This window comes from Pipistrellus hanaki (genome assembly GCF_964339955.1).
Source record: "Pipistrellus hanaki genome assembly, chromosome: 15".
NCBI classification, from domain to species: Eukaryota; Metazoa; Chordata; class Mammalia; order Chiroptera; family Vespertilionidae; genus Pipistrellus; species Pipistrellus hanaki.
Window position 1 is genome coordinate 46,751,303 of NC_140517.1, and position 24,180 is coordinate 46,775,482.

A 24,180-nucleotide genomic window follows, 5' to 3' on the forward strand; every position below is an offset into this window, starting at 1 on the left:
AAGGGCATGTACCTTGGTTGCGGGCACATCCCCAGCATGGGGTGTGCAGGAGGCAGCTGATCGATGTTTCTCTCTCATTGATGTTTCTATCTCTGTCTCTTCCTCTCTGTAAAATATCAATAAAATATATTATTAAAAAGAAAGAAATACAAATCATTTCCCCCGAGACCGAGAGGAATGTGACTTGCTCCAAAACTGTTGCAATTCTGTCTTGGGATTGTCTTATTCCTATTGTTCTGTGCAGTCTATTGTGTCCTACATTTTGCAATAAAGTTGTTTTCATTTTGAATGTCAAAAACAACAACAAACCCAAACTGTTGCAATTCCAGGGACAGCTCCATCATACCGGGCTCCTGACTGGAGCCTGGCCCAGTTCCTGCGTGTTACTTCACTGAGTCATCATGACAATGCGATGAGGTCTCCTTCCCACTTTACAGATGAAGAAACAGAGGCACCAAGAGGGCAAACAGCTTGGCTTAACATTACACAGGGAGAAAGAAGGCATTGGTTCAGCCATCCCCCTTTAACCACCTTTTTGGGTGTTTTCAAAATTTTTATTTTATTTATTTATTTTTAATATATTTTATTGATTTTTTTACAGAGAGGAAGAGAGAGGGATAGAGAGCTAGAAACGTCGATGAGAGAGAAACATCGACCAGCTGCCTCTTGCACACCCCCCCACCGGGGATGTGCCCGCAACCAACGTACATGCCCCTGACAGGAATCGAACTTGGGACCTTTCAGTCCGCAGACCGACGCTCTACCACTGAGCCAAACCGGTTTCGGCTAAAAATTTTATTTTTTATTATTGAGTTTAGAGAGGGAGAGATAGAAACATCAATGAGAGAGAATCATTGATTGGCCGCCTCCTGCATGCCCCCCACAGGGGATCCATCTGGCAAACTGGCATGTGGCCTGACTGGACTCGAACCCTGATCTCCTGGTTCATAGGTCCATGTTCAACCACTGAGCAACACCAGCTGGGTTTAACCACTCATTTTAATGGTCACATCCTCAGATGAAAAACTTCACAGCTTCCAGGCCATGCCAGATGGAACAAACAAGCTACAGAAATCATGGGTCAAGACATTTCCATTAAAAAAAAAAATGTATACATGCGCAATATAGAACTGATTGTCATGGGGGGGAAAGACTTTGGAACAACTTCCGTCTCTTATTTGTTCAAGTATTCTGAGTCTTCTTTAAAATATATTAGTTGTATCTTTTTTACTAGGAGAAGGCTATAGTATTTTACTTCTATCACTAAGTTACTTAAAAAATGATTTTAGCCGAAACCGGTTTTGCTCAATGGATAGAGCATAGGCCTGCGGACTGAAAGTTCCCAGGTTCGATTCCGGCCAAGGGCATGTACCTTGGTTGCGGGCACATCCCCAGTGCCGGGTGTGCAGGAGGCGGCTGATCCATGATTCTCTCTCATCCATGTTTCTAACTCTCTATCCCTCTCCCTTCCTCTCTGTAAAAAATCAATAAAATATATTAAAAAATAAACTAATAATCAGAGCATTTCCAAAATGAGAAAACTTATAGGCACCAAAAAGGGACACACGTGCTTTAACGCCTTTCTGTGGGAAAAGGAGTTCTATTTGGGAGCTAGAAGCCGAGTCAGTCTTTTCCCGGAGCCAGAGGAACACCCGCGCCCGGCGGGGAGGTTGGCGCTGGCCACGTCTGACCCAATGAGACCGGAACGCTTCCGCCTCCGGCGGACCTGCCCGGAGGGCCACCTTCCAAAGGGTGCAGGACAGCCCCGCGGGGCTCCTGACTTGGCTAGCGCCAGGCGGACCGGAAGTCCGTCACCCCCGACTCCCCTCCCCTGCCGGAAGTGACACACAGTGGGGTTGCCGGAAGAAGTGGCGAAGTTACTTTTGAGAAGCCCGGAGCGGCGGTGGCCTCCAGGGGACACGGACGAGGAGAAGGAGAAGCAGAGTAAGGGGGGGACGGGCGCAAGTGCACCGAGTGCGGGGAGGTGCGGGGAGAGCCCCGAGCCCGGGGCCTCCCGGAGCCCCCCGCGCCTCTCCGCTCAGCCCCTCTCTCCTTCTCCCCCCGCCTTTCCGCAGCTCGCGTCGCCCCCGGCTGTTTCCAGGGCAACCGGAGCAGAGACCCCGCGAGAGACCGCCCACGAGACCCTCGCGCGCAGCCATGAGCCCCGCCCCCCACTGGTGTTTGGAGAGGGGCGGGACCTGGAGAGAGGTGTGGGGGCGGGGCCTGAGGGGCGGGGCTTAGTGGGAGAGGAGGGGTCGGGATCTGGGGGGGCAAAGGGTTCCGCAGCCACTTTATGGGAGGAGTGAGGGTGGAACCTGGAAGGTGGACAGGATGGGGGCGGAGCATAAGAGGAGGAGGTGGGGATGGACTGAGAGATTTTTTTTTCTTTTCTTTATTTTTTAAAAAATATATATTTTATTGATTTTTTACAGAGAGGAAGGGAGAAGGATAGAGAGTTAGAAACATTGATGCGAGAGAAACATCGATCAGCCGCCTCTTGCACACCTCCCACTGGGGATGTGCCTGTAATCAAGGTACATGCCCTTGACAGGAATCGAACCTGGGACCTTTCAGTCCTCATGCAGACGCTCTATCCACTGAGCCAAACCGGTTTTGGCTCTTTCTTTTTTTTAAAAAATATATTTTATTAATTTTTTACAAAGAGGAAGGGAGAGGGGTAGAGATTTCGAAACATCAATGAGGGAGAGATATCAATCAGCCGCCTCCTGCACACCTCCTTCTGGGGAGGTGCCCACAACCAAGGCACATGCCCTTGACGGGAATCGAACCTGGGACCTTTCAGTCCGCAGGCCGAAGCTCTATCCACTGAGCCAAACCGGTTTCGTCTAGAGATGGGGCTTCTTTCTCCGCAGAGTGGGGGGAAGGAGTAAGAGGAGGTGGGATGAAATTTAGTGGGAAGAAGGGACAGCACCTGGACTGGTGGGTGGGCGTGGCCTGGAGTGGGCGGGGCCTGTGGAGGGCGGGGTCTGGGTGAGGACGGGGCTGGAGGCCAAGCCTGAGGCTGTCTGCAGCAGAAGGGGCGGGCTCTGTTAGAATTGGGGGTCTGGGGTTGGGTTCTATACGACGTGAGGGAGGAATTTGGGGGAACGCTGGAAGAAAGGTGTCCCCTCAAAACCTGTGGCTGGATTCCCCAGGCCCACAAGGCTCCCCGGCCCCTGTGTTTTGCAGGCTGCTCCGTGACCCCACCATGTCCACCCCTACCTCGAGTTCCCAGGATACCCCCTTGCCTGGTGAGTGAGCCCCAGCCCAGCCCAGCCCGGCCCACTGCCCCGTCACACAGCTGTCAGGAGACACTCACTGAACCTCCCTCTCCCAGGGAATGTGCCCCCTCCGCCCAGCGCCCCCTCTTCTAAGCCCGTGGTGAAGGAGGAGCGTCCTGAGCCGTGGCCCGGGGGCCCGGACCCTGATGTCCCGGGCAGCGATGGGGCCGGCTCAGCCTGCAGCGTGGGTGAGAGCGGGACCCGGACACCGGCTGGGAGTTGGTATGGGAGGCAGGCGGAGGGATCCGGGAAGAGAGAAAGATCAGACATGAGGACAGGAAGCTCTGATTTCTTTTCTTTAAAAAAAAAAAAAAAAAAGAAAAACTTTATTGATTTTTTACAGAGAGGTGAGGGGAGGGATAGAGAGTTAGAAACATCCATGAGAGGGAAAAATCCATCAGCTGCCTCCTGCACCCCCCACACCCCCCACTTAACCAAGGTACATGCCCTTGACCGGAATCGAACCTGGGACCCTTCAGTCCGCAGGCCGATGCTCTAACCACTGAGCCAACCCGGTTTCGGCTGGGGCTCCAATTTCTTGTTGATACTTTTTCTTCTGCTCCTCCTCCACACCTCTCACTTTGATCCATTCTTGGGGTTCCCTGCCATAACACACCTTCCCCCCTGAACGGCCATCTCCCTGGGTCCCCCCCTGGCACCCCGGCTCTCTGCTCTCCCGCGGGCCTGCCTCTCCGGCCGGCTTGTTTCTGTGACTCTCACGGCCTCTGTCCGCCCTCCCCAGTCACCCCGGACCCCGCGGAGGAGCCGGAGCGCAAGCGGAAGAAGGGCCCGGCGCCCAAGATGCTGGGCCACGAGCTGTGCCGCGTGTGCGGGGACAAGGCCTCCGGCTTCCACTACAACGTGCTCAGCTGCGAGGGCTGCAAGGGCTTCTTCCGGCGCAGCGTGGTGCGCGGCGGGGCCGGCCGCTACGCCTGCCGCGGCGGCGGCACCTGCCAGATGGACGCCTTCATGCGGCGCAAGTGCCAGCAGTGCCGGCTGCGCAAGTGCAAGGAGGCCGGGATGAGGGAGCAGTGTGAGTGCCCGCCCGCGGGGGCGCCCCCAGCCCGGCCCCTGCCCAGCCCCGGGGCCTCCGCTGAGCCCCCGTCTCCCCACAGGCGTCCTCTCCGAGGAGCAGATCCGCAAGAAGAAGATTCGGAAGCAGCAGCAGTCACCGGCCACGCCTGGCGTCAGCAGCGGCTCCGCCTCGGGGCCCGGGGCCTCCCCCGGAGGGTCGGACGGGGGCGGCCAGGGCCCCGGGGAAGGCGAGGGCGTCCAGCTGACGGCCGCCCAGGAACTGATGATCCAGCAGTTGGTGGCGGCCCAGCTGCAGTGCAACAAGCGCTCCTTCTCCGACCAGCCCAAAGTCACGGTACTGCCCCCTGGGCGGCCCCTAGGGGCCGCGGGCCTGGCACGGGGAGGGGATGGGGCTCCAGAGGGCAGGGGCGTGGAGAGGAGGAGCTCCGGGGGTGCAGGCTTGGCCTCAAGTTGCCCCCCCCCCACCCCCGGCCTTGGGTTCTTGGGAAGAGTCCAGAGAATAACTGCCCCTCCCCCTCCCCATTCCCGGGCCCCAGCCCTGGCCGCTGGGCGCAGACCCGCAGTCCCGCGATGCCCGCCAGCAGCGCTTCGCCCACTTCACGGAGCTGGCCATCATCTCGGTCCAGGAGATCGTGGACTTCGCCAAGCAGGTGCCCGGCTTCCTGCAGCTGGGCCGCGAGGACCAGATCGCCCTCCTGAAGGCGTCGACCATTGAGGTACCCGCCCACCTCCCCTCCCTCCCTCCTGCCTGCAAGATAAGCCCTGGGGCACTGGTCGGCGAACTGCGGCTCTCGAGCCATGTGGGGCTCTTTGGTCCCTTGAGTTTTTATTTTATTTATTTATTTTTATTTATTTCTAAATATGTTTTATTGATTCTTTACAGAGAGGAAGGGAGAGGGATAGAGAGTTAGAAACATCGATGAGAAAGAATCATCGATCAGCTGCCTCCTGCACACCCCCCACTGGGGATGTGCCCACAACCAAGGTACATGCCCTTGACCGGAATCGAACCCGGGACCCTTCAGTCCGCAGGCCGACGTTCTATCCACTGAGCCAAACCGGTGTCGGCATGTTCCCTTGAGTTTTTACCAAAGGCCAGCTAGGAGAACCCTAATTAAGTGAAAAACAATGTACTTACCTATATAATTTAAGTTTTAATAAAAATATATTTTATTGATTTTTCACAGAGAGGAAGGGAGAGGGATAGAGAGTTAGAAACATCGATGAGAGAGAATCATCCATCAGCTGCCTCCTGCACACCCCCTACTGGGGATGTGCCCACAACCACGGTACATGCCCTTGACCGGAATCGAACCCGGGACCTTTCAGTCTGCAGACCGACGCTCTAGCACTGAGCCACACTGGTTTCGGCTATATAGTTTAAGTTTTAAAAATGTGGCTCTCAAAAGAAATTTCAGTCGTTGTACTGATGATATTCGGCTCTGGTGACTAAGGAGTTTGCCGACCACAGCCCTAGGACAAGCGAGACCCCCCCTAGTCCTTGCCTTGGTGGGATGTATCTGACGGAGGAAAGAGTAAACAGGGGCATCAGAGGTTCTCACGGGCCAAGGGAGAAAGGAAACCGGCTGGGGCTGGAGGGACGCACGTTAGAGAATGTGCCAGAAAGGCCGTTCGGAGGAGTTGGCATTTGAACCAAAACCATGGTAACAGATAAGGATCGAGTGCCCAGTGTGTGCCAGGCCCCATTCCGAGGGCTGGGCACATGTCAGTGAACAAAACACACCCATCCCTCCCCTGAATCGCCACGGTCTGGGGGCACTGACCACCGGGGACAGCGTCCGGAGCAGAAGGCGCTGTGGGAGCCGGATGGAGGAGGGAGAGGGCCGGGGGGGGGGGGGGGGGGGGGGGGGATGGGGGGGTCCCAGCGTGCTGACTGCGGCTGCTGTGGCTGAGGACGGGGAAGTGAGAGGGGCAGAGGGATGATCCTGGTGAGACTGGACCCCCTTCCAGGCCAGGAGAGGAGGGGCTGGGGGCCAAGGGGTCACAGGCCCTCACGCCCCTGCCTTCCCCCTCCCGGCGCCCGCAGATCATGCTGCTGGAGACGGCCCGACGCTACAACCACGAGACGGAGTGCATCACCTTCCTGAAGGACTTCACCTACAGCAAGGACGACTTCCACCGCGCAGGTGCGGGGGGGCGGGGGTGCGGGGCGGCGCGGGGCGGGGGCCGGCCTGGGAGACCGCGCTGCCTCGCCCCTTCTTTCTTTCTTTTTTTTTAAAATATGTTTTATTGATTTTGTACAGAGAGGAAGAGAGAGGGATAGAGAGTTAGAAACATCGATGAGAGAGAAACATCGACCAGCTGCCTCTTGCACATCCCCTACTGGGGATGTGCCCGCAACCAAGGTCCATGCCCCTGACCGGAATCGAACCTGGGACCCTTGAGTCCGCAGGCCGACGCTCTATCCACTGAGCCAAACCGGTTTCGGCTGAGCCTCTGTGTTTCCATCTCTAAAGTGGAGGTAGCCTCTGGCTCAGTGGGCTGGGCATCGTTCCAGGCGCCGAAAGGTTGCCGGTTCGATTCCCAGTCGGGGCACGTGCCCAGGTTGCAGCCTCGATCCCCGGTAGCGGGAGGCGAGCAGAAACATCCCACCGATGTTCCTCTCTCTCTCCCTCTTCCTGCCCCTCTCAGTAAAAAGTCTTTAAAGTGAGGCGAGGGCTGAGTCCCCCCGCAGTCCGGTAAGAGCACGTCCATGATTGCTGACGGCCCGCTGGGACGCAGGGCAGGAGGGGACCGCGGTCTCTGCTTCACGGGAGGCATCTCGGTGGGACTGGAAAGACGGTCTGTCCACCCACAGCCCGGCCTCGCCCCAGGGCGGCCAGCTCACCATCCATTGTGAAGCGTGCAGCCCGCGCAGCTATTTAGGGCAACCCCAGTCCCTGCCCTCCCAGAGCACGCAACCCGGCGTGTGGGCTGGAGGGGAAGGGCAGGCCAGCTGAGGCCCAGAGGCTGAGGGCTGAGAGGCTGAGACCGAGAGGCTGAGGCCCGGGGAACCGTCTCTCTGGGCCTCTGGTCTCTCTCAGGAAGCCCTGCTCTCTCGAGGGCACCCGTCTGCACCCCCAGATGTCTGCTTCTCACCCCCTCTTCCCTTCCTCTAACTCCTGGCCCTCCCACCACCCAGGACAGTCGGTCACCCTCTGAGTAGGAGATCGCCAGCAGGGCACAGCAGGGGCGAGTTTTGGGCAGGGTGTCAGCATGTGCAAAGGCCCTGAGGTGGACAGGAGCTGGGCAGTTTTAAGGAACTCCGAGGGAGCCTGGGCCGCTGCAGCACAGAGAAGGCTGGAGGAAGGTTGGGGTCCCACCACTCTCCCCCCTCCATCCTCTGCCACTGCCGCAGTCCAGGCCTCACTTGTCTCCCTAGCCCAGTGGTCGGCAAACCGCGGCTCGAGAGCCACATGCGGCTCTTCGGCCCCTTGAGTGTGGCTCTTCCACAAAATGCCATGTGCAGGCACGCACATACAGTGCGATTGAAACTTCGTGGCCCATTCGCAGAAGTCGGTTTTCGGCCCGGGTGAGTCTATCTTGAAGAAGTGGCGTTAGGACACTCAAGGGGCCAAAGAGCCGCATGTGGCTCTGGAGCCGCAGTTTGCCGACCACTGCCCATGCCCACGGCAGGGGTCCCTCACTGGTCTCCCACCTGCACCCCTGCCCAGTGTGTCTGGTCACATGGTCGGAAGGATCTCATTCACACCCCAGCGGCTCCTGTCCCTCCGCTCAGAACCCTCCGTGGCTCCCATCCCCCTGGGAGGACCCTGTGCCACGGGCCTTGCGGTCTGCTCCTTCCCCTCTCCTCCTCATCTCCTGCCCCTCCCCTCACTCACTCTCCTCCTGCCACACCGGTCTTTTTCTTTTTCTTTTCTTAATATGTTTCATTGATTTTTCACAGAGAGGAAGGGAGAGGGACAGAGAGTTAGAAGCATCGATGAGAGAGAAACATTGACTCAGCTGCCTCCTGCACACCCCCCACTGGGATATGTGGCAACCGATATACATGCCCTCGACTGGAATCGAATCTGGGACCTTTCAGTCTGCAAGCCGACGCTCTATCCGCTGAGCCACACCGGTTTTGGCTTCTTTTTCTTATTTGAATCATCAAATGTACTTCTGCCTCCGAGATTTCATCCTTGCTGGTCCCTTTGCCCAGAACGAGGGTACCAGTTTATCCTGGCTTGCCCGATTCCTTCCCAATTTTTGTTTTCCTGAGTGTGTGTGTGTTTATTTTCCCCATTTTTTTTAATCCTCACCCGAGGTATGTTTTTTTAAATATACTTTATTGCTTTTTTACAGAGAGGAAGGGGGAGGGACAGAGAGTTAGAAACATCGATGAGAGAGGAACATCAGTCAGTTGCCTCCTGCACACCTCTTACTGGGGATGTGCCTGCAAGCAAGGTACACGCCCTTGACCGGAATCGAACCTGGGACCTTTCAGTCCTCAGGCCAACGCTCTATCCACTGAGCCGAACCAGTCTTGGCTCGAGGATATATTTATTGATTTGAGAGAGAGGGGAAGGAGACATCAATCGGTTGCCTCCCGTACAGGCCCTGACAGGGGATCAAACCCATCACCGAGGTATGTGCCCCGGTCGATGCTACAACCAGCAGAGCCACCCGCAGGGCCTTCCCAGTCTTAACACCGAATGTCTCGTGGCATGAGAGCCACGTCAGCATCTCAGACAAGGTGGTCACCTTGGGTTCTCAGCCGCCCCCTCACCCCTCCCTGCATTCGCCCGCTCTCTGGACCTCACCGCTACCTCGCAGGCTGGAGAGGCAGCGTATCCGTCTGTTAACTGCCCCCCAACCCCAGTGTGAGTGCCGCAGAGCACGACTCTGTCCTGTAAATGGTGCTCTCCGCTGGCACGTAGTAGGTACCCAAGGAAGTTTGACGAATGAATGAATGAATGAATGAATGAGTCACTCTTGGGAATGAGTTCCCCTGAGAGCAGTGGAAGCCACTGCAGGGGGTGACACAACGTGACCCGGGCTTAAGACGCTTTCCTTGCCCTGGCCGGTTTGGCTCAGTGGATAGAGCATCCGCCTGCAGGCTGAAGGGTCTGAGGTTCGATTCCGGCCAAGGGCACAGGCCCGGGTTGCAGGCTTGATTCCAGTAGGGGACGTGCAGGCGGCAGCCATTCAATGATTCTCTCATCATTGATGTTTCTCTCTCTCTCCCTCTCCCTTCCTCTCTAAAATTAATAAAATAAAATGAAATAAAACCCACAAAAATAAAACAACTCTCCCCTTTTCCTGCCCGGAAGAAGCGAAGGTGGTGTTAGGGTAGCAATCGCTGCATAAATGGCAGCTCTCAGAACTCATTCCCTCCCTCGGGCCAGACTATGGCACAGCTGCTCCGTGCCAGGCGCCCCAGGCAGCGGGGACCGGGCGAGCGGAGGGGGCAGGAGCACCAGAGCGGCTGCTGTCCTCCCTGCCGGGCAGCGCCAGGCCGGGCGTGGGGCGGTTCCGGGCGGCGTGTTTATTGGGGACCCCCCCCCCCCCGCCTCCCGCCCGCAGGCCTGCAGGTGGAGTTCATCAACCCCATCTTCGAGTTCTCGCGGGCCATGCGGCGGCTGGGCCTGGACGACGCGGAGTACGCCCTCCTCATCGCCATCAACATCTTCTCCGCCGACCGGCCCAACGTGCAGGAGCCCGGCCGCGTGGAGGCGCTGCAGCAGCCCTACGTGGAGGCGCTGCTGTCCTACACGCGCATCAAGCGGCCGCAGGTACCGCCCCGCCCTCCCGCCGAGGGGACGACATCCATCCCGGGCGGGAGGCACCCGCGTGGGGTCAGCCGGGGCCCGGGCCCGCCTCCCGGCAGCACCCTGAGCTCTGGCCCCGTCCCCTCACCCAGGGGCGCGCCTGGTCCAGGCACAGGGGCGGGGGTCCCACGCTCTCCTTGGCCTCTGCCCGCACTGGCTCCGCCCGGGGAGGGCCCTCCTGGTGGGCTGGCCGTCACCCGCCGCCCGCCCTCCCTCCCTCCCTCCCTCCCCTCCCGCAGGACCAGCTGCGCTTCCCCCGCATGCTGATGAAGCTGGTGAGCCTGCGCACGCTCAGCTCCGTGCACTCGGAGCAGGTCTTCGCCCTGCGGCTCCAGGACAAGAAGCTGCCGCCTCTGCTGTCTGAGATCTGGGACGTCCACGAGTGAGGGCCCGCAGCCCCGCCCGCAGCCCCTGCGCCCTCCTACGGCCGGACGTGGCCACGCCTCCTCCCCCTGGGTGGGGGTGGGGGGAGCCGAGCCTCGGGGCCCACCTCGTGGCCTGGACCACAAGCCCTGGCCCCGCCAGCCCTCAGGAGAGGCCCCGGTCAGGGTCCAGGAGGCTCCCTCCCTGCCCACTGAGTCTTCCTGGGAAGGTGTGGACGGGGCGCAGGCCCTGACCTCTGACCTCTCCAAGCACTTCCGGCTGCTCTCCCCGCCCAGCTTATACTCAAGCCCACTGCGCAGTGCACCTTGAACGGAGGGAGGGAGGCCCGTGGCTCTCCCACAGCCCGAGAGACCACAGGTCCCCTCTCCTTCTACTTTTATTTAATAAAAACGAAAAGAAAAACCCGCACACACAAAAAAATGGGAAAATAAAATATGAACAGAAACCTGCCCTGAGCCAGAGTGAGTGTGAGCGGGGCTGGGGCTGGGGCTGGGCCGCCAGGGTCTTGCTCCACATTGGCCCTTTAAGGAGGCTGCTAGGCGGGTGGGAGGGGGGGTGTTCGCATCGATCAGGCACTGGTGGGTTCAGGAGAGGCCCCTGATGGCCTCAGGGTCACTCCCCTGTATAAGGCCAGTTGGAGCCAGCTCATGGAAGACAATTTACATGGATGATGGGACTGGGACATTCACACAGTGGACAAGTACTTGCCAAAGCCACCTGTGTCCATTCTGGGAACATGTCATTCATTCTAGTCCGTATGGAGCATTTCCTCGGTGCCAAACACGACTTTAGGCACTGGAGACCAGCTAAAAGACAGTCCCTCCTGAGAGGTGGCAGTGGGGGAGTGAATGGGGTCAGCAGGCGGGAGAGGGCTGCTGGAGGAGAAAGGCAAGGCTTCACCAAGATCCCGTCCTAGCTGGGACCTAAACCTTGGGAACAAGGAGCCTGGGCCCCCACGATGTAGGGCAGGTGCCAGGTGTGGGAGGCGAGAGGCCCTGGTGAGTTCAGAACAGGGAGGGGCACGGAGAAGTTCTCTTAGCCGGATGGACAGCCCTGGTGGAGGGTGAAGGGGGTTTTGCTTAGAGAGATGGGCTGGCTGGTTACTGAAAGGTTATGTTGTTTGTAGGACGGGGCAGAGAGGACTGCAGAGATGAGAGTAGTTACAAATGGTGAGCTGGGCACCCCGCTGGAGTGCCCGCCCCACGCTAGGTCTAGTTTACAGATGGGGACACTAGAGGCCGTGAGACAACAGATCAGGCCGGGACCTGAGCGCGTAGAGCCAAGCTCCTGCAGGGAGGGCGGATGTCAGGCTGCCGGTGCAAGCACGGCCAGTGCTCAGCTGGTGCCCGCGGGCAGCAGGCGGGAGGGGTAGCGGAGGCTGCGCGCGCAGCGCCAGAGGGCTGGTGTGGGGCGTGGCGCCCCAGGGTGGCTGCGCGCGCAGCCTTCACTTGGCCGCGACGCTTCCGCAAGGAGGGGCGTGGCTTCGGGCCGCATCAGTCAACAGGGGGCGGGTTTTCGCGAGAATTTGCCTGCCATTGGAACGAGAAGGCGTGGTTTCCCCCAGTTGGAAGAACGGGGCGTGGCTAGGCTACGTGGTGGGCGTGGTCTCGCCCTATTTGGGCGGGAGGGGCGTGGCCTGCCCGGCGCGCCGCGGCTCTGGGCCTGCGCGCGCGGGAGTCAGGGGTCACGGCGGCGCGGTCCGTGGCGGGAAACGCTGTTTGAAGCGGGTGAGTAAAAGGGACGAGGGGGATTGCCGGGGACCCCGCCGGGCAGGGAAGGGGGCTTGGGGAGCCGGCACGTAGGCCTGAGAGAGGGTCGTGAAGGGTCGCTAGGGCGTGGCGGCGGGAGGGACCCCCTGGGCTCGGGGGCGCCCGGAAGCGGGGCCGGGGCGCGCGGGGTGATGACGGGGGGATAGCGGGGGTACCTTGGCGTGTTCCTGGGGGCCCAGCGATGGGCACCTGGCCCGGGGCGAGATGAGGCATGCACCCTGGAGGCTCTTTGGGGCACCGGATCCCGGTGGCGTTGGAGGACCGAAGTGCGCACGTGCGGGCGTGGTATTACACTTTATTGACCAAATTCTGAGGACTCGGCGCCGGGCAGGGTTGCAGAAGCAGGGGCTGCTGCACGGACCAGTGAGAGAGGGCCCCTGCCCCAGGGCTGGACCGACAGCGGGCCAGTTAGTAACAGTAACGGTAAAGCAGATCCGAAGGGGAGTGAGCCGGGTAGCCCGCTGCTGTGGCTGGAGTGGTCAGGAATGGCCCCTGGGGGGAGGGACATCGGAGAGAAGTCAGCTATGTAAAGGGAAACCCGGGCAGAGGGACCATGGAGTGCCAAGGCCCCGAGGCGGGAAGGGGACAGGTGAGGGTGGGGACTAGGTGGGGGAGCAGATCCTGTAGGGCAGCAGTTCTCAATCTCCCTACCGCCCCGGCCCTTTAACACAGTTCCTCCTGTTGTGGTGGCCCCCAACCATAACGTTATTTTCGTGGCTACTTCATAACTGTAATGTTGCTACTGTTATAAATCCTAATGCAAACATCTGTGTTTTCCGATGGTCTTAGGCTCGCAACCCACAGGTTGAGAACCGCCAGCAGGGTCGCCTGAGACCATCGGAAAACACAGATATCTACATGACGACTCATGAACATGCTCCAAGAATCTGTTGTTGCCATGTCTCAGTCTCCTCCTCCATCTCCTTGGGGGCCCCCCCTCCCCATCTCTCAGACAGATTCCGTCCACGGCCTTACCTCCTGGCAGTGCTCTTCCCTCTCTCCAGACCTTCAGTCACTGCTCTGTGCCAGGCCATGCCCTGTGCTGGGCGGCCCCTGTCTGAGACACAGGCCCGATGGCCCCCCCGACAGGGGTGCCTGCCTGGTTGGACCCTGGCTTCCCCTCTGAGCCCTGTGCCGCCTTGGGCAGCCGCTTCCCCTCTCTGGGCCGGGGTCCCTGTGACTGTGCATGTTAGAGGGTAACACAGCACTGACCTCAGACGTGTTTGTGATTAAAAATTAAAAATATATTTTATTGATTTTTTTTTACAGAGAGGAAAGGAGAGGATTAGAGAGTTAGAAACATCGATGAGAGAGAAACATCGATCAGCTGCCTCCTGCACACCCCACCTCCTACTGGGGATGTGCCTGCAACCAAGGTACATGCCCTTGACCGGAATCAAACCTGGGACCCTTCAGTCCACAGGCCGATGCTCTATTCACTGAGCCAAACCGGTCAGGGCTTTGTCATTCTTTTATTTTATTTTTTAAAATATATTTTATTGATTTTGTACAGAGAAAGGGAGAGAGATAGAGAGTTAGAAACATCGATGAGAGAGAGAGTCATCGACCAGCTGCCTCTTGCACACCCCCTACTGGGGATATGCCCGCAACCAAGGTACATGCCCTTGACCGGAATCGAACCCGGGACCTTTCAGTCCCCAAGCCGACGCTCTATCCATTGAGCCAAACCGGTCTCGGCTATTTTTTATTTTTTTTTAAGTTCTTTCTTTAAAATATATTTTATTGATTTTTTTTTATAGAGAGGAAGGGAGAGGAATAGAGAGTTAGAAACATCGATGAGAGAGAGAAACATCCATCACATGCCTCCTGGACACCTCCTACTGGGGATGTGCCTGCAGCCAAGGTACATGCCCTTGACTGGAATTGAATCTGGGGCCCTTGAGTCCGCAGGCCGATGCTCTATCCACTGAGCCAAACCGGTCGTAGACTTGTGCGATATTTCAGTAAACACACAGACGGATCCTGGCCCTCAGCTCATCTTCCAGCAGGGGGCGACAGACAACAGCAATGCGCAAAGTAAAGACGCCAGCAGCAGTCTCAGAGGACAGAGGGGCCAGGCGGTAGCTGGGCCGAGAAGCCCTGGGACTCGGGTCTCCCGGGAGGCAGAGCTAATGGGGTTGCAGAGAGTGAGCACGTGGTCTGAGGGGAAGAGGGAAGTCGGGGTGCCTCCACCGTTGCTGGTCTGATGGGAGCTGCCATTCATTGAATAGGGGGAGACCATGAGGTGCCGGGAGCAGGTTTGGGGTGAGAGCGGGGGCCGGCTTTGGCGTCTGAGGTGCCCGAAGAGACAGCCTCGCAGTGGGCAGCTGGACCGGGCAGCCTGCAGCCTGAGGGGAGGTCTGGGCCAGAGGCACAGAGGCGGGAGTGATCGCCGTGGAGATGGCACTTCACGCCGTGAGGTGGGCCTGGCCGGTGTGGCTCGCTTGGAGCACCCTCCTGTGCACCGAAAGGTGGTGGGTTCAGTTCCCATCAGGGCACATGCCCAGGTTGCGGGTTTGATCCCTGGTTGGGGTGCATACAGGAGGCAACCGATTGATGTTTCTCTTTTACATTGAAGCTTCTCTTTCTCCCTCTCCCTTTCTCTATTCCTAAAAGCAATAAACACACACACGCACACCCCCCACAAAATGCCATGGATTAGGTGAAGTGCAGCGGGAACACTGAGGGAGTGCGGGTCACAGAGGAACCAGCACCTGACCCGAGTGGGCACTCAGTGTTGTTACCGCGCAGGCGCTGGCCAGGAGCTGCCATGGAAGGGCCGAGAAGGGTACAGAGCTTGCCAAGCTCCTTCCTGTCTGGTGCCAGGGCAGCTGAGGGAACACACAGGGGCCTCTTTCCTGCTTTTTAAATATATTTTATTGATTTTTTACAGAGAGGAAGGGAGAAGGAGAGAGAGTTAGAAACATGCATGAGAGAGAAACATCTATCAGCTGCCTCCTGCACACACACACACACACACACACACACACACCCCCGATATGTGCCTGCAACCAAGGTGCATGCCCTTGGCTGAATTGAGCCTGGGACGCTCTAACCACTGAGCCACACCGGTTAGGGCTGCCTCCTTCCTTCTAATGCTGCCCTGCCTGGCTGTGCAGTTAGGATGGTGCCTGGGATAGGGAACGAGCAAAGGAGCCTTCACTTTGCTGCTGGTGACACCTGCCCTCCCACCACACCCTGCAGGGCAGCCAGCACGCCCCCGTGTGGCCTTTCTCTGCCAGGCCAGGCCTCCCCTCGGGGCTCCTGTGAGCCCTCAGCTTCCCGGGCCCCTCATTTTCTTAAACAACGTTTTGAGTACAAAAGACAACAGGCTAAGTATGCCGGTCTGTACCTGGCTTTCTCTGCCTAACAATGTGTCTTTGAGAGGGCTTCCTCATTCCTTTATCCAGCTGCATACTATTCCACGGGGCGGAATTAATGGGATTATTCAAACAGCCCCCCCGGGGAGAACATTTAGGTGGTTTCCAGGTTTCCAGTCTTTTGAGACGGCAAACAAGGCCGCCGGAAATAACCTCGTAAACGCAGTTTTTCGTCACGCCATAATGTACCTGCAGCTCCACCCCCCGTTTACATTTTTAACTGGGGTCTGATTTACGTACAGGGACGTGCACGGTCTCCAGTTGGATGTACAGTGGTTCCATCCGCCAGAAAAAAACCCCCGTCCCCTTCCCCAGTCAGCCTCTCCCACCAGAAGCAGCCTCGAGCCTCACCTGATTTCTAGCACCAGAGATTGGTCAGTTCTAGAATGCTGTGGAACGTCAGCATACAGTCTGTATTCAGTCTTATTTATTTATTTACTTACTTATTGTTAGTTTTTTATTTTAAGAGAGAGGGATAGTTAGAAACATCGATGAGAGAGAACCATCGACCAGCTGCCTCTTGCACACCCCCCACTGGGGATGTGCCCGCAACCAAGGTACATGCCCCTGACCGGAATCGAACCTGGGACCCTTCAGTCCGCAGGCCGACGCTCTATCCACTGAGCCAACCCGGTTAGGGCTACTGCCTCCTTTTTATTTTATTTTTTAAATATTTTTATTGATTTTTTTACAGAGAGGAAGGGAGAGAGATAGAGAGCTAGAAACGTCGATGAGAGAGAAACACCGACCAGCTGCCTCCTGCACACCCCGTACCAGGGATGTGCCCGTAACCAACGCACATGCCCCTGACTGGAATCGAACCTGGGACCCTTCAGTCCGCAGGCCGTCGCTCTATCCACTGAGCCAAACCGGTTTCGGCTACTGCCTCCTTTTTAATGCTGACAAATAATTCCATTGTGCAGCAGCATTTGCCGTAACACATCCCGGTCCAGGATTTTTCTGTGATGGCATGGTCCAGGCTAAACTCTGTAACAAAGAGGTTCCAAGGCACAGTGACCCAGACATGATACCAATCTGTTCATCCACATAATTACCCGAAGGCAGGCAGGTGTGCGCCAGAAGGCTGCTGAGGGCACAGGCTCCTTCCGGCTTGTAGCTCTGCGTTCCCTGCAGTGTCGCCCTCGCCCTGGTGGTCAAGGTTGGCTCATTGCCACCACTCACGCTCCAGCCATCTGGAGGAGGGGAGGAAGAGGATGGAGGGCAGGCTTCCTCCGCAGGCTGTCCTGAAAGTCGCCCTCCTTACGGTCACCCCAAGTCCATGAGCTAGAACTTGATCATGTGACCACCACCTAGCCGTGCATCCTGGGAAATGGAGTCTTGAGCTTGTCAGCTTGTGGTGCCTCCAAGATGAAGGATGTATTGCTAAAAAAAAAAAAGGGACCAAAGAGAGACTGGATCTGGGGGGTGGTTATGGGACCCAGAGGTGCTCCCCCTCCTCCCTCCCTCCCATCTGGTCTGGGATCTGCTGTAGGTTTCTGTAATCCTCCGTCTCAGCCATGGGAGACATGTACTGTTTTACGAGTCTTCATTTCTTTCTCTCTTTTCCCCCTCTTCCTTCCTTCCTTCCTTCCTGCCTGCCTGCCTGCCTGCCTGCCTTCCTTCCTTATTAATCCTGACCCAAGGATATTTTTCCATTGATTTTTAGAGACCGTGAAAGAGGAAGGGAGAGAGAGAAACATTTATGTGAGAAAGACACATTGGTTGGTCGCCCCGACTGGGGCTGGGGATCAAAGCTGCAGCTCAGGTCCCTGCCCTTGACTGGGAATGGATCTGGTGACCCTTCCCTGCACGGGCCAACACTACCCACTGAGCCACACTGGCCAGGGCTACCACTTTTTCTTTTTTAATAATTTCAAGTGTATAGGAAGGTGTACGACAAAGAGCACTTGTTTACCCTGCACCAGCTTCGCCTGTTTTCACATTTTACCCTGTTGACGTTATGATCTGCATGCACACTTACAGAAAACACTTTCAGAATAGCTTGTATACATCACGGCCATTTACACGGCCATTTACCCCTGAATACTTGAGTGTGTATTTCCTTAGAATATTCTCTTACTGAACCACAGTGAAGTTACCAAATCAAATAGGCTTACGTACAGTCTTCAGTCTACCAGAGGATATGTACCTTTATGTCAATGTATCTTGTCAAGCCCTAGCCAGTTTGGCTCAGTGGATAGAGTGTCGGCCTGTGGACTGATAGGTCCCAGGATCGATTCCGGTCAAGGGCATGTACCTTGATTTCGGGCACATCCCGGGTAGGGGATGTGCAAGAGGCAGCTGATCGATGTTTTTCTCTCATCGATGTATCTAACTTTCTATCCTCCCTTCCTCTCTCTGAAAATCAATAAAGTTTTTTAAAAAGCTAATTATACATACATACATACATATATGCCCCAAGCCCTGGGGCTTTGGCTCAGTGGATAGAGTGTCGGCCTGTGGACTGAAGGGTTCCAGATTTGATTCCTGTCAAGAGCATGTACCTTGGTTGCGGGCACATCCCCAGTGGGGTGGGTGCAGGAGGCAGCTGTCAATGATTCTCTCTCATCGATGTTTCTAACTCTATCCCTCTCTCTTCCTCTCTGTAAAAAATTAATAAAATATATTTAAAAAAGAAGAAGACATGGAAACATATGTATGATATGTCTGATACGTGCCTGTTACCTGAGGGAGCAGAGGGAATGGAAGCAGAGGGCCAGCACCTTGCGGCTGGGGAGCCTGGGGGAACGGTGCACATTCCGTTTGTTCTTGTGTTTTAAACGGGACGGGACGGGACCGGGTCAGATTGGGGTCAGATTGGTGTTTCTGGCCGCTGCCTGGCGCCCGGCACAGTGACTGGCACTCCCCAGCCGCTCGGTGACACAGGCCTGGCTGGTGGGCGGCGATGGGCGATGGGTAGGCGAGGGTATGGAGGGCATCTGGTAGGAAAGAAAGAGGGGGGCTCAGGACCAGTCTGTGCCGGAGAGGGGGGCAGGGCGTGCGGGGCCCATGGCCTCGGGCTGCGGGGGGCGGGTGAGCGGGGAAGAGGATGAGGAGGGCCGGGGCACACGAGGGAAGGGTTAGGCGGGCGGGAGCGGTGCAGTCACACTGATGGCCTGAGCGTCCGGGGCGGCTCCTGTGAGCCTGCAGGCGGGGGCCCTGAGGCTGGGGAGCGGGGCAGGCCGAGGGGCCGGCAGGAGCCCTCACCCGCCCTCCTGCCCCCAGGATGTACGACAAGCGGCGGCCAGGCCCGGGGGCCGGGGCCGGGGCGCCCCCGAAGCGGGCCCGCGGGGGCCTCTGGGACGAGGACGAGGCCCCCCGGCCGTCCCAGTTCGAGGAGGAGCTGGCGCTGATGGAGGAGATGGAGGCGGAGCGCAGGCTGCAGGAGCTGGAGGAGGAGCTGCAGGCCGCCCAGGAGGGGGCTGCGGCCGGTGAGAGCGGGACTGGGAGCCCCGCACCCCACCCTTCGCGCCTCGGAACCGAGAGTCAGCCAGAGAGCTGACCTGTGACCTCTGACCTTTGACCCCATGCCAGTGTGCCCCCTCGGTTGCCTGTTGCTTTTACTCTGACCTTGACCCCTGGACTTGACCCCTTTTTCAAGATTCCTGCCTGATCTACACCGCCCCCTCCACTTGGCTTTCCCTTTGCATTTTGGGAAGCCGCCTGGGCCGGGCCAGGAGGGAGGGAGGATCACGGCTTCACTGACCACCATGCCATCCCCACCCCCCAGGGCACTTCTCCCCGACAGCCAGAGATGCCCGCTGGCTCCGGCCCTCCCCACCCCCCCTGGACCCCCAGACAGAACCCCTCATCTTCCAGCAGCTGGAGATCGACCACTACGTGGGTGAGTGGGGACAGGCCCGGCGGGTGGCAGGTGGGGCCCGGGGCTCGGGGGCGGCGGGGGCCGGGGCAGCCCCGCTGGCTCTGTGGGAGGAGCTGTCCCAGGCAGACCCCCCAGGAGGCCAGGCTGTGAGGGAGGCACAGGGCTGGGCCGCCGAGGAGTCTGGCGAGGGGGTCAGGGGCTGGGGAGGGGGATGTGACTGCAAAGGGGCACCTCAAGGGAGCTATTAGAATGATGACTAGCCAGTTTGGCTCAGTGGATAGAGCGTCAGACCGAGAACTGAAGGGTCCTGGGTTCGATTCCGGTCAAGGGCATGTACCTCAGTTGCAGGGGTTGAAGTCGATCCCCGATTTGGGTGGCGATTGCATAAACCTGCACCCGAGTCCAAGTTCATAACATCACATATAATACAACGCGTCAAGCGGATTTTCCTTTTTCAGAGATGTTTTTTTTCTTCCATAAACAGGCGGGGCTCCCTCTGGCTGTGGGGGGGCAGGGGGCCACGGGGCAGGTGGCAGTGCCAGTGCCAGGCTGAGACGCCCGTGCGGAGGCTGGTGTGGGCTGGAGGGCTTCAGGCTGCAGGGGTGGGGCTGGCTCCCGTGCAGGGGGGCGGGGGGCTGTGAGCCTGTGAGGACTCAGGGTCACCGCCTTCCCTGTCCCCCCCCCCAGGCCCAGCACGGCCCCTGCCGGGCGCGCCCCCGCCCGCCCACAGCTCCGTGCCCGTGCTCCGCGCCTTCGGGGTCACCGACGAGGGCAACTCCGTCTGCTGCCACATCCACGGCTTCGCCCCCTACTTCTACGCCCCCGCGCCGCCGGGTGAGGGCCGGCCGAGACCCCCTTCCTCGCTCCCCGCCCCCTGCCCCCCCCCCCCCCCCCCCCCCCCCGCTCCTGACCGGCCTCCTCCCCTCCCGCCTCAGGCTTTGGGCCCGAGCACCTGGGCGAGCTGCAGCGGGAGCTGAACGGCGCCATCAGCCGGGACCAGCGCGCCGGGAAGGAGCTCCAGGGGCCGGCCGTGCTGGCCGTGGAGCTGTGCTCCCGGGAGAGTGAGTGCCGCCCGCCCGCCCGCCCGCCCGCCCCCGCCCGGGGAGGAGCCCGGGGAGGAGCCCGGGGCGGGTCCCCCGGCCGGTGCCAGCCCGCTCTGTGCCCGCAGGCATGTTCGGGTACCACGGGCACGGCCCCTCGCCCTTCCTGCGCATCACCCTGGCGCTGCCCCGCCTCGTGGCGCCCGCCCGCCGCCTCCTGGAGCAGGGCGTCCGCGTGGCCGGCCTGGGCACCCCCAGCTTCGCGCCCTACGAGGCCAACGTCGACTTTGAGATCCGGTACCAGCCCCCACCCCCCCCACCCCGCTTCTCCCCGCTCCGCCCTGCTCCCCCCCCCCCCCCCCCGCTTCTCCCCCCCTCCGCCCTGCTCGCCCCCCCGCTTCTCCCCCCTCCGCCCTGCTCCCCCCACCGCCCGCTTCTCCCCCTCCGCCCTGCTCCCCCCCCCCCCGCTTCTCCCCCCTCCGCCCTGCTCCCCCCACCCCGCTTCTCCCCCCTCCGCCCTGCTCCCCCCCCCCGCTTCTCCCCCCTCCGCCCTGCTCCCCCCCACCCCGCTTCTCCCCCCTCCGCCCTGCTCCCCCCCACCCCGCTTCTCCCCCCTCCGCCCTGCTCCCCCCACCCCGCTTCTCCCCCCTCCGCCCTGCTCCCCCCACCGCCCGCTTCTCCCCCCTCCGCCCTGCTCCCCCCCCACCGCCCGCTTCTCCCCCCTCCGCCCTGCTCCCCCCCCCGCTTCTCCCCCTCCGCCCTGCTCCCCCCCCCGCTTCTCCCCCCTCCGCCCTGCTCCCCCCACCCCGCTTCTCCCCCTCCGCCCTGCTCCCCCCCCCCCGCTTCTCCCCCCTCCGCCCTGCTCGCCCCCCCACCCCGCTTCTCCCCCTCCGCCCTGCTCCCCCCCCCACCCCGCTTCTCCCCCCTCCGCCCTGCTCCCCCCACCCCGCTTCTCCCCCCTCCGCCCTGCTCCCCCCACCCCGCTTCCTCCCCCTCCGCCCTGCTCCCCCCACCCGCTTCTCCCCCCTCCGCCCTGCTCCCCCCCCCCGCTTCTCCCCCCTCCGCCCTGCTCGCCCCCCCACCCCGCTTCTCCCCCCTCCGCCCTGCTCCCCCCCCACCCCGCTTCTCCCCCCTCCGCCCTGCTCCCCCCCACCCCGCTTCTCCCCCCTCCGCCCTGCTCCCCCCACCCCGCTTCTCCCCCCTCCGCCCTGCTCCCCCCACCCCGCTTCTCCCCCCTCCGCCCTGCTCCCCCCACCCCGCTTCTCCCCCTCCGCCCTGCTCCCCCCCCCCCCGCTTCTCCCCCCTCCCGCCCTGCTCCCCCCACCCCGCTTCTCCCCCCTCCGCCCTGCTCCCCCCCACCCCGCTTCTCCCCCCTCCGCCCTGCTCCCCCCACCGCCCGCTTCTCCCCCCTCCGCCCTGCTCCCCCCCCACCGCCCGCTTCTCCCCCTCCGCCCTGCTCCCCCCCCCGCTTCTCCCCCCTCCGCCCTGCTCCCCCCCACCCCGCTTCTCCCCCCTCCGCCCTGCTCCCCCCCCACGCCCGCTTCTCCCCCCTCCACCCTGCTCCCCCCCCACCGCCCGCTTCTCCCCGCTCCGCCCTGCTCCCCCCCACCGCCCGCTTCTCCCCGCTCCGCCCTGCTCCCCCCCCACCGCCCGCTTCTCCCCGCTCCGCCCTGCTCCCCCCCACCGCCCGCTTCTCCCCCCTCCGCCCTGCTCCCCCCCACCGCCCGCTTCTCCCCCTCCGCCCTGCTCCCCCCCCCCGCTTCTCCCCCCTCCGCCCTGCTCCCCCCCCCGCTTCTCCCCCCTCCGCCCTGCTCCCCCCCACCGCCCGCTTCTCCCCCCTCCGCCCTGCTCCCCCCCCCCGCTTCTCCCCCTCCGCCCTGCTCCCCCCCACCCCGCTTCTCCCCCCTCCGCCCTACTCCCCCCCCCGCTTCTCCCCCCTCCGCCCTGCTCCCCCCACCCCGCTTCTCCCCCCTCCGCCCTGCTCCCCCCCACCGCCCGCTTCTCCCCCTCCGCCCTGCTCCCCCCCCACCCCGCTTCTCCCCCTCCGCCCTGCTCCCCCCCCACCCCGCTTCTCCCCCTCCGCCCTGCTCCCCCCACCGCCCGCTTCTCCCCCCTCCGCCCTGCTCCCCCCACCCCGCTTCTCCCCCTCCGCCCTGCTCCCCCCCACCCCGCTTCTCCCCCCTCCGCCCTGCTCCCCCCCCACCGCCCGCTTCTCCCCCTCCGCCCTGCTCCCCCCCACCCCGCTTCTCCCCCCTCCGCCCTGCTCCCCCCCACCCCGCTTCTCCCCCTCCGCCCTGCTCCCCCCCCACCCCGCTTCTCCCCCCTCCGCCCTGCTCCCCCCCCACCGCCCGCTTCTCCCCCCTCCGCCCTGCTCCCCCCCACCCCGCTTCTCCCCCCTCCGCCCTGCTCCCCCCCCCCGCTTCTCCCCCCTCCGCCCTGCTCCCCCCCACCCCGCTTCTCCCCCCTCCGCCCTGCTCCCCCCCCACCCCGCTTCTCCCCCCTCCGCCCTGCTCCCCCCACCCCGCTTCTCCCCCCTCCGCCCTGCTCCCCCACCCCGCTTTCCCCCCCTCCGCCCTGCTCCCCCCACCCCGCTTCTCCCCCCTCCGCCCTGCTCCCCCCACCCCGCTTCTCCCCCCTCCGCCCTGCTCCCCCCCCCCGCTTCTCCCCCCTCCGCCCTGCTCCCCCCCCCACCGCCCGCTTCTCCCCCCTCCGCCCTGCTCCCCCCCACCCCGCTTCTCCCCCCTCCGCCCTGCTCCCCCCCCACCGCCCGCTTCTCCCCCTCCGCCCTGCTCCCCCCCACCCCGCTTCTCCCCCCTCCGCCCTGCTCCCCCCCACCGCCGCTTCTCCCCCCTCCGCCCTGCTCCCCCCCCACCCCGCTTCTCCCCCCTCCGCCCTGCTCCCCCCCACCCCGCTTCTCCCCCCTCCGCCCTGCTCCCCCCACCGCCCGCTTCTCCCCCCTCCGCCCTGCTCCCCCCCCACCCCGCTTCTCCCCCCTCCGCCCTGCTCCCCCCCACCGCCGCTTCTCCCCCCTCCGCCCTGCTCCCCCCCACCCCGCTTCTCCCCCCTCCGCCCTGCTCCCCCCCACCCCGCTTCTCCCCCCTCCGCCCTGCTCCCCCCACCCCGCTTCTCCCCCCTCCGCCCTGCTCCCCCCCACCCGCTTCTCCCCCCTCCGCCCTGCTCCCCCCCCCCGCTTCTCCCCCCTCCGCCCTGCTCCCCCCCGCTTCTCCCCCCTCCGCCCTGCTCCCCCCCCCCGCTTCTCCCCCCTCCGCCCTGCTCCCCCCCCACCCCGCTTCTCCCCCCTCCGCCCTGCTCCCCCCCACCCCGCTTCTCCCCCCTCCGCCCTGCTCCCCCCCACCGCCCGCTTCTCCCCCCTCCGCCCTGCTCCCCCCCCACGCCCGCTTCTCCCCCCTCCGCCCTGCTCCCCCCCCACCGCCCGCTTCTCCCCCCTCCGCCCTGCTCCCCCCCCACCCCGCTTCTCCCCCCTCCGCCCTGCTCCCCCCCACCCCGCTTCTCCCCCCTCCGCCCTGCTCCCCCCCCCGCTTCTCCCCCTCCGCCCTGCTCCCCCCACCGCCCGCTTCTCCCCCTCCGCCCTGCTCCCCCCCCACCCCGCTTCTCCCCCCTCCGCCCTGCTCGCCCACGCCCGCTTCTCCCCCCTCCGCCCTGCTCCCCCCCACCCCGCTTCTCCCTCGCATTC

General features: G+C 61.7%; 2 protein-coding genes across 2 annotated transcripts in view; both read left to right on the forward strand.

Moving 5' to 3' along the window:
- Positions 1 to 1,777: 1,777 nt before the first annotated feature.
- NR1H2 (nuclear receptor subfamily 1 group H member 2) lies at positions 1,778 to 10,919 on the forward strand. The gene is made up of 10 exons (XM_084906085.1): positions 1,778 to 1,944; positions 2,076 to 2,208; positions 3,190 to 3,251; positions 3,338 to 3,469; positions 4,024 to 4,314; positions 4,397 to 4,650; positions 4,853 to 5,032; positions 6,364 to 6,463; positions 9,846 to 10,054; positions 10,330 to 10,919. Exons 3-10 carry the CDS (start codon positions 3,209 to 3,211, stop codon positions 10,474 to 10,476), a joined length of 1,356 nt encoding a protein of 451 aa, XP_084762211.1. The 5' UTR covers positions 1,778 to 1,944; positions 2,076 to 2,208; positions 3,190 to 3,208; the 3' UTR covers positions 10,477 to 10,919.
- Positions 10,920 to 18,454: 7,535 nt separating this feature from the next.
- POLD1 (DNA polymerase delta 1, catalytic subunit) overlaps positions 18,455 to 24,180 on the forward strand; it is a gene marked incomplete at its 3' end in the record, with an annotated part of 29,473 nt that continues 23,747 nt past the window's right edge. Inside the window, exons 1-6 of the mRNA XM_084906897.1 lie at positions 18,455 to 18,500; positions 18,849 to 19,054; positions 19,354 to 19,467; positions 20,134 to 20,280; positions 20,382 to 20,507; positions 20,615 to 20,824. Of these exons, the coding sequence (XP_084763023.1) occupies positions 18,850 to 19,054; positions 19,354 to 19,467; positions 20,134 to 20,280; positions 20,382 to 20,507; positions 20,615 to 20,824 (802 nt within the window). The 5' untranslated portion in view covers positions 18,455 to 18,500; position 18,849. The remainder of the gene's footprint in view (positions 18,501 to 18,848; positions 19,055 to 19,353; positions 19,468 to 20,133; positions 20,281 to 20,381; positions 20,508 to 20,614; positions 20,825 to 24,180) is intronic.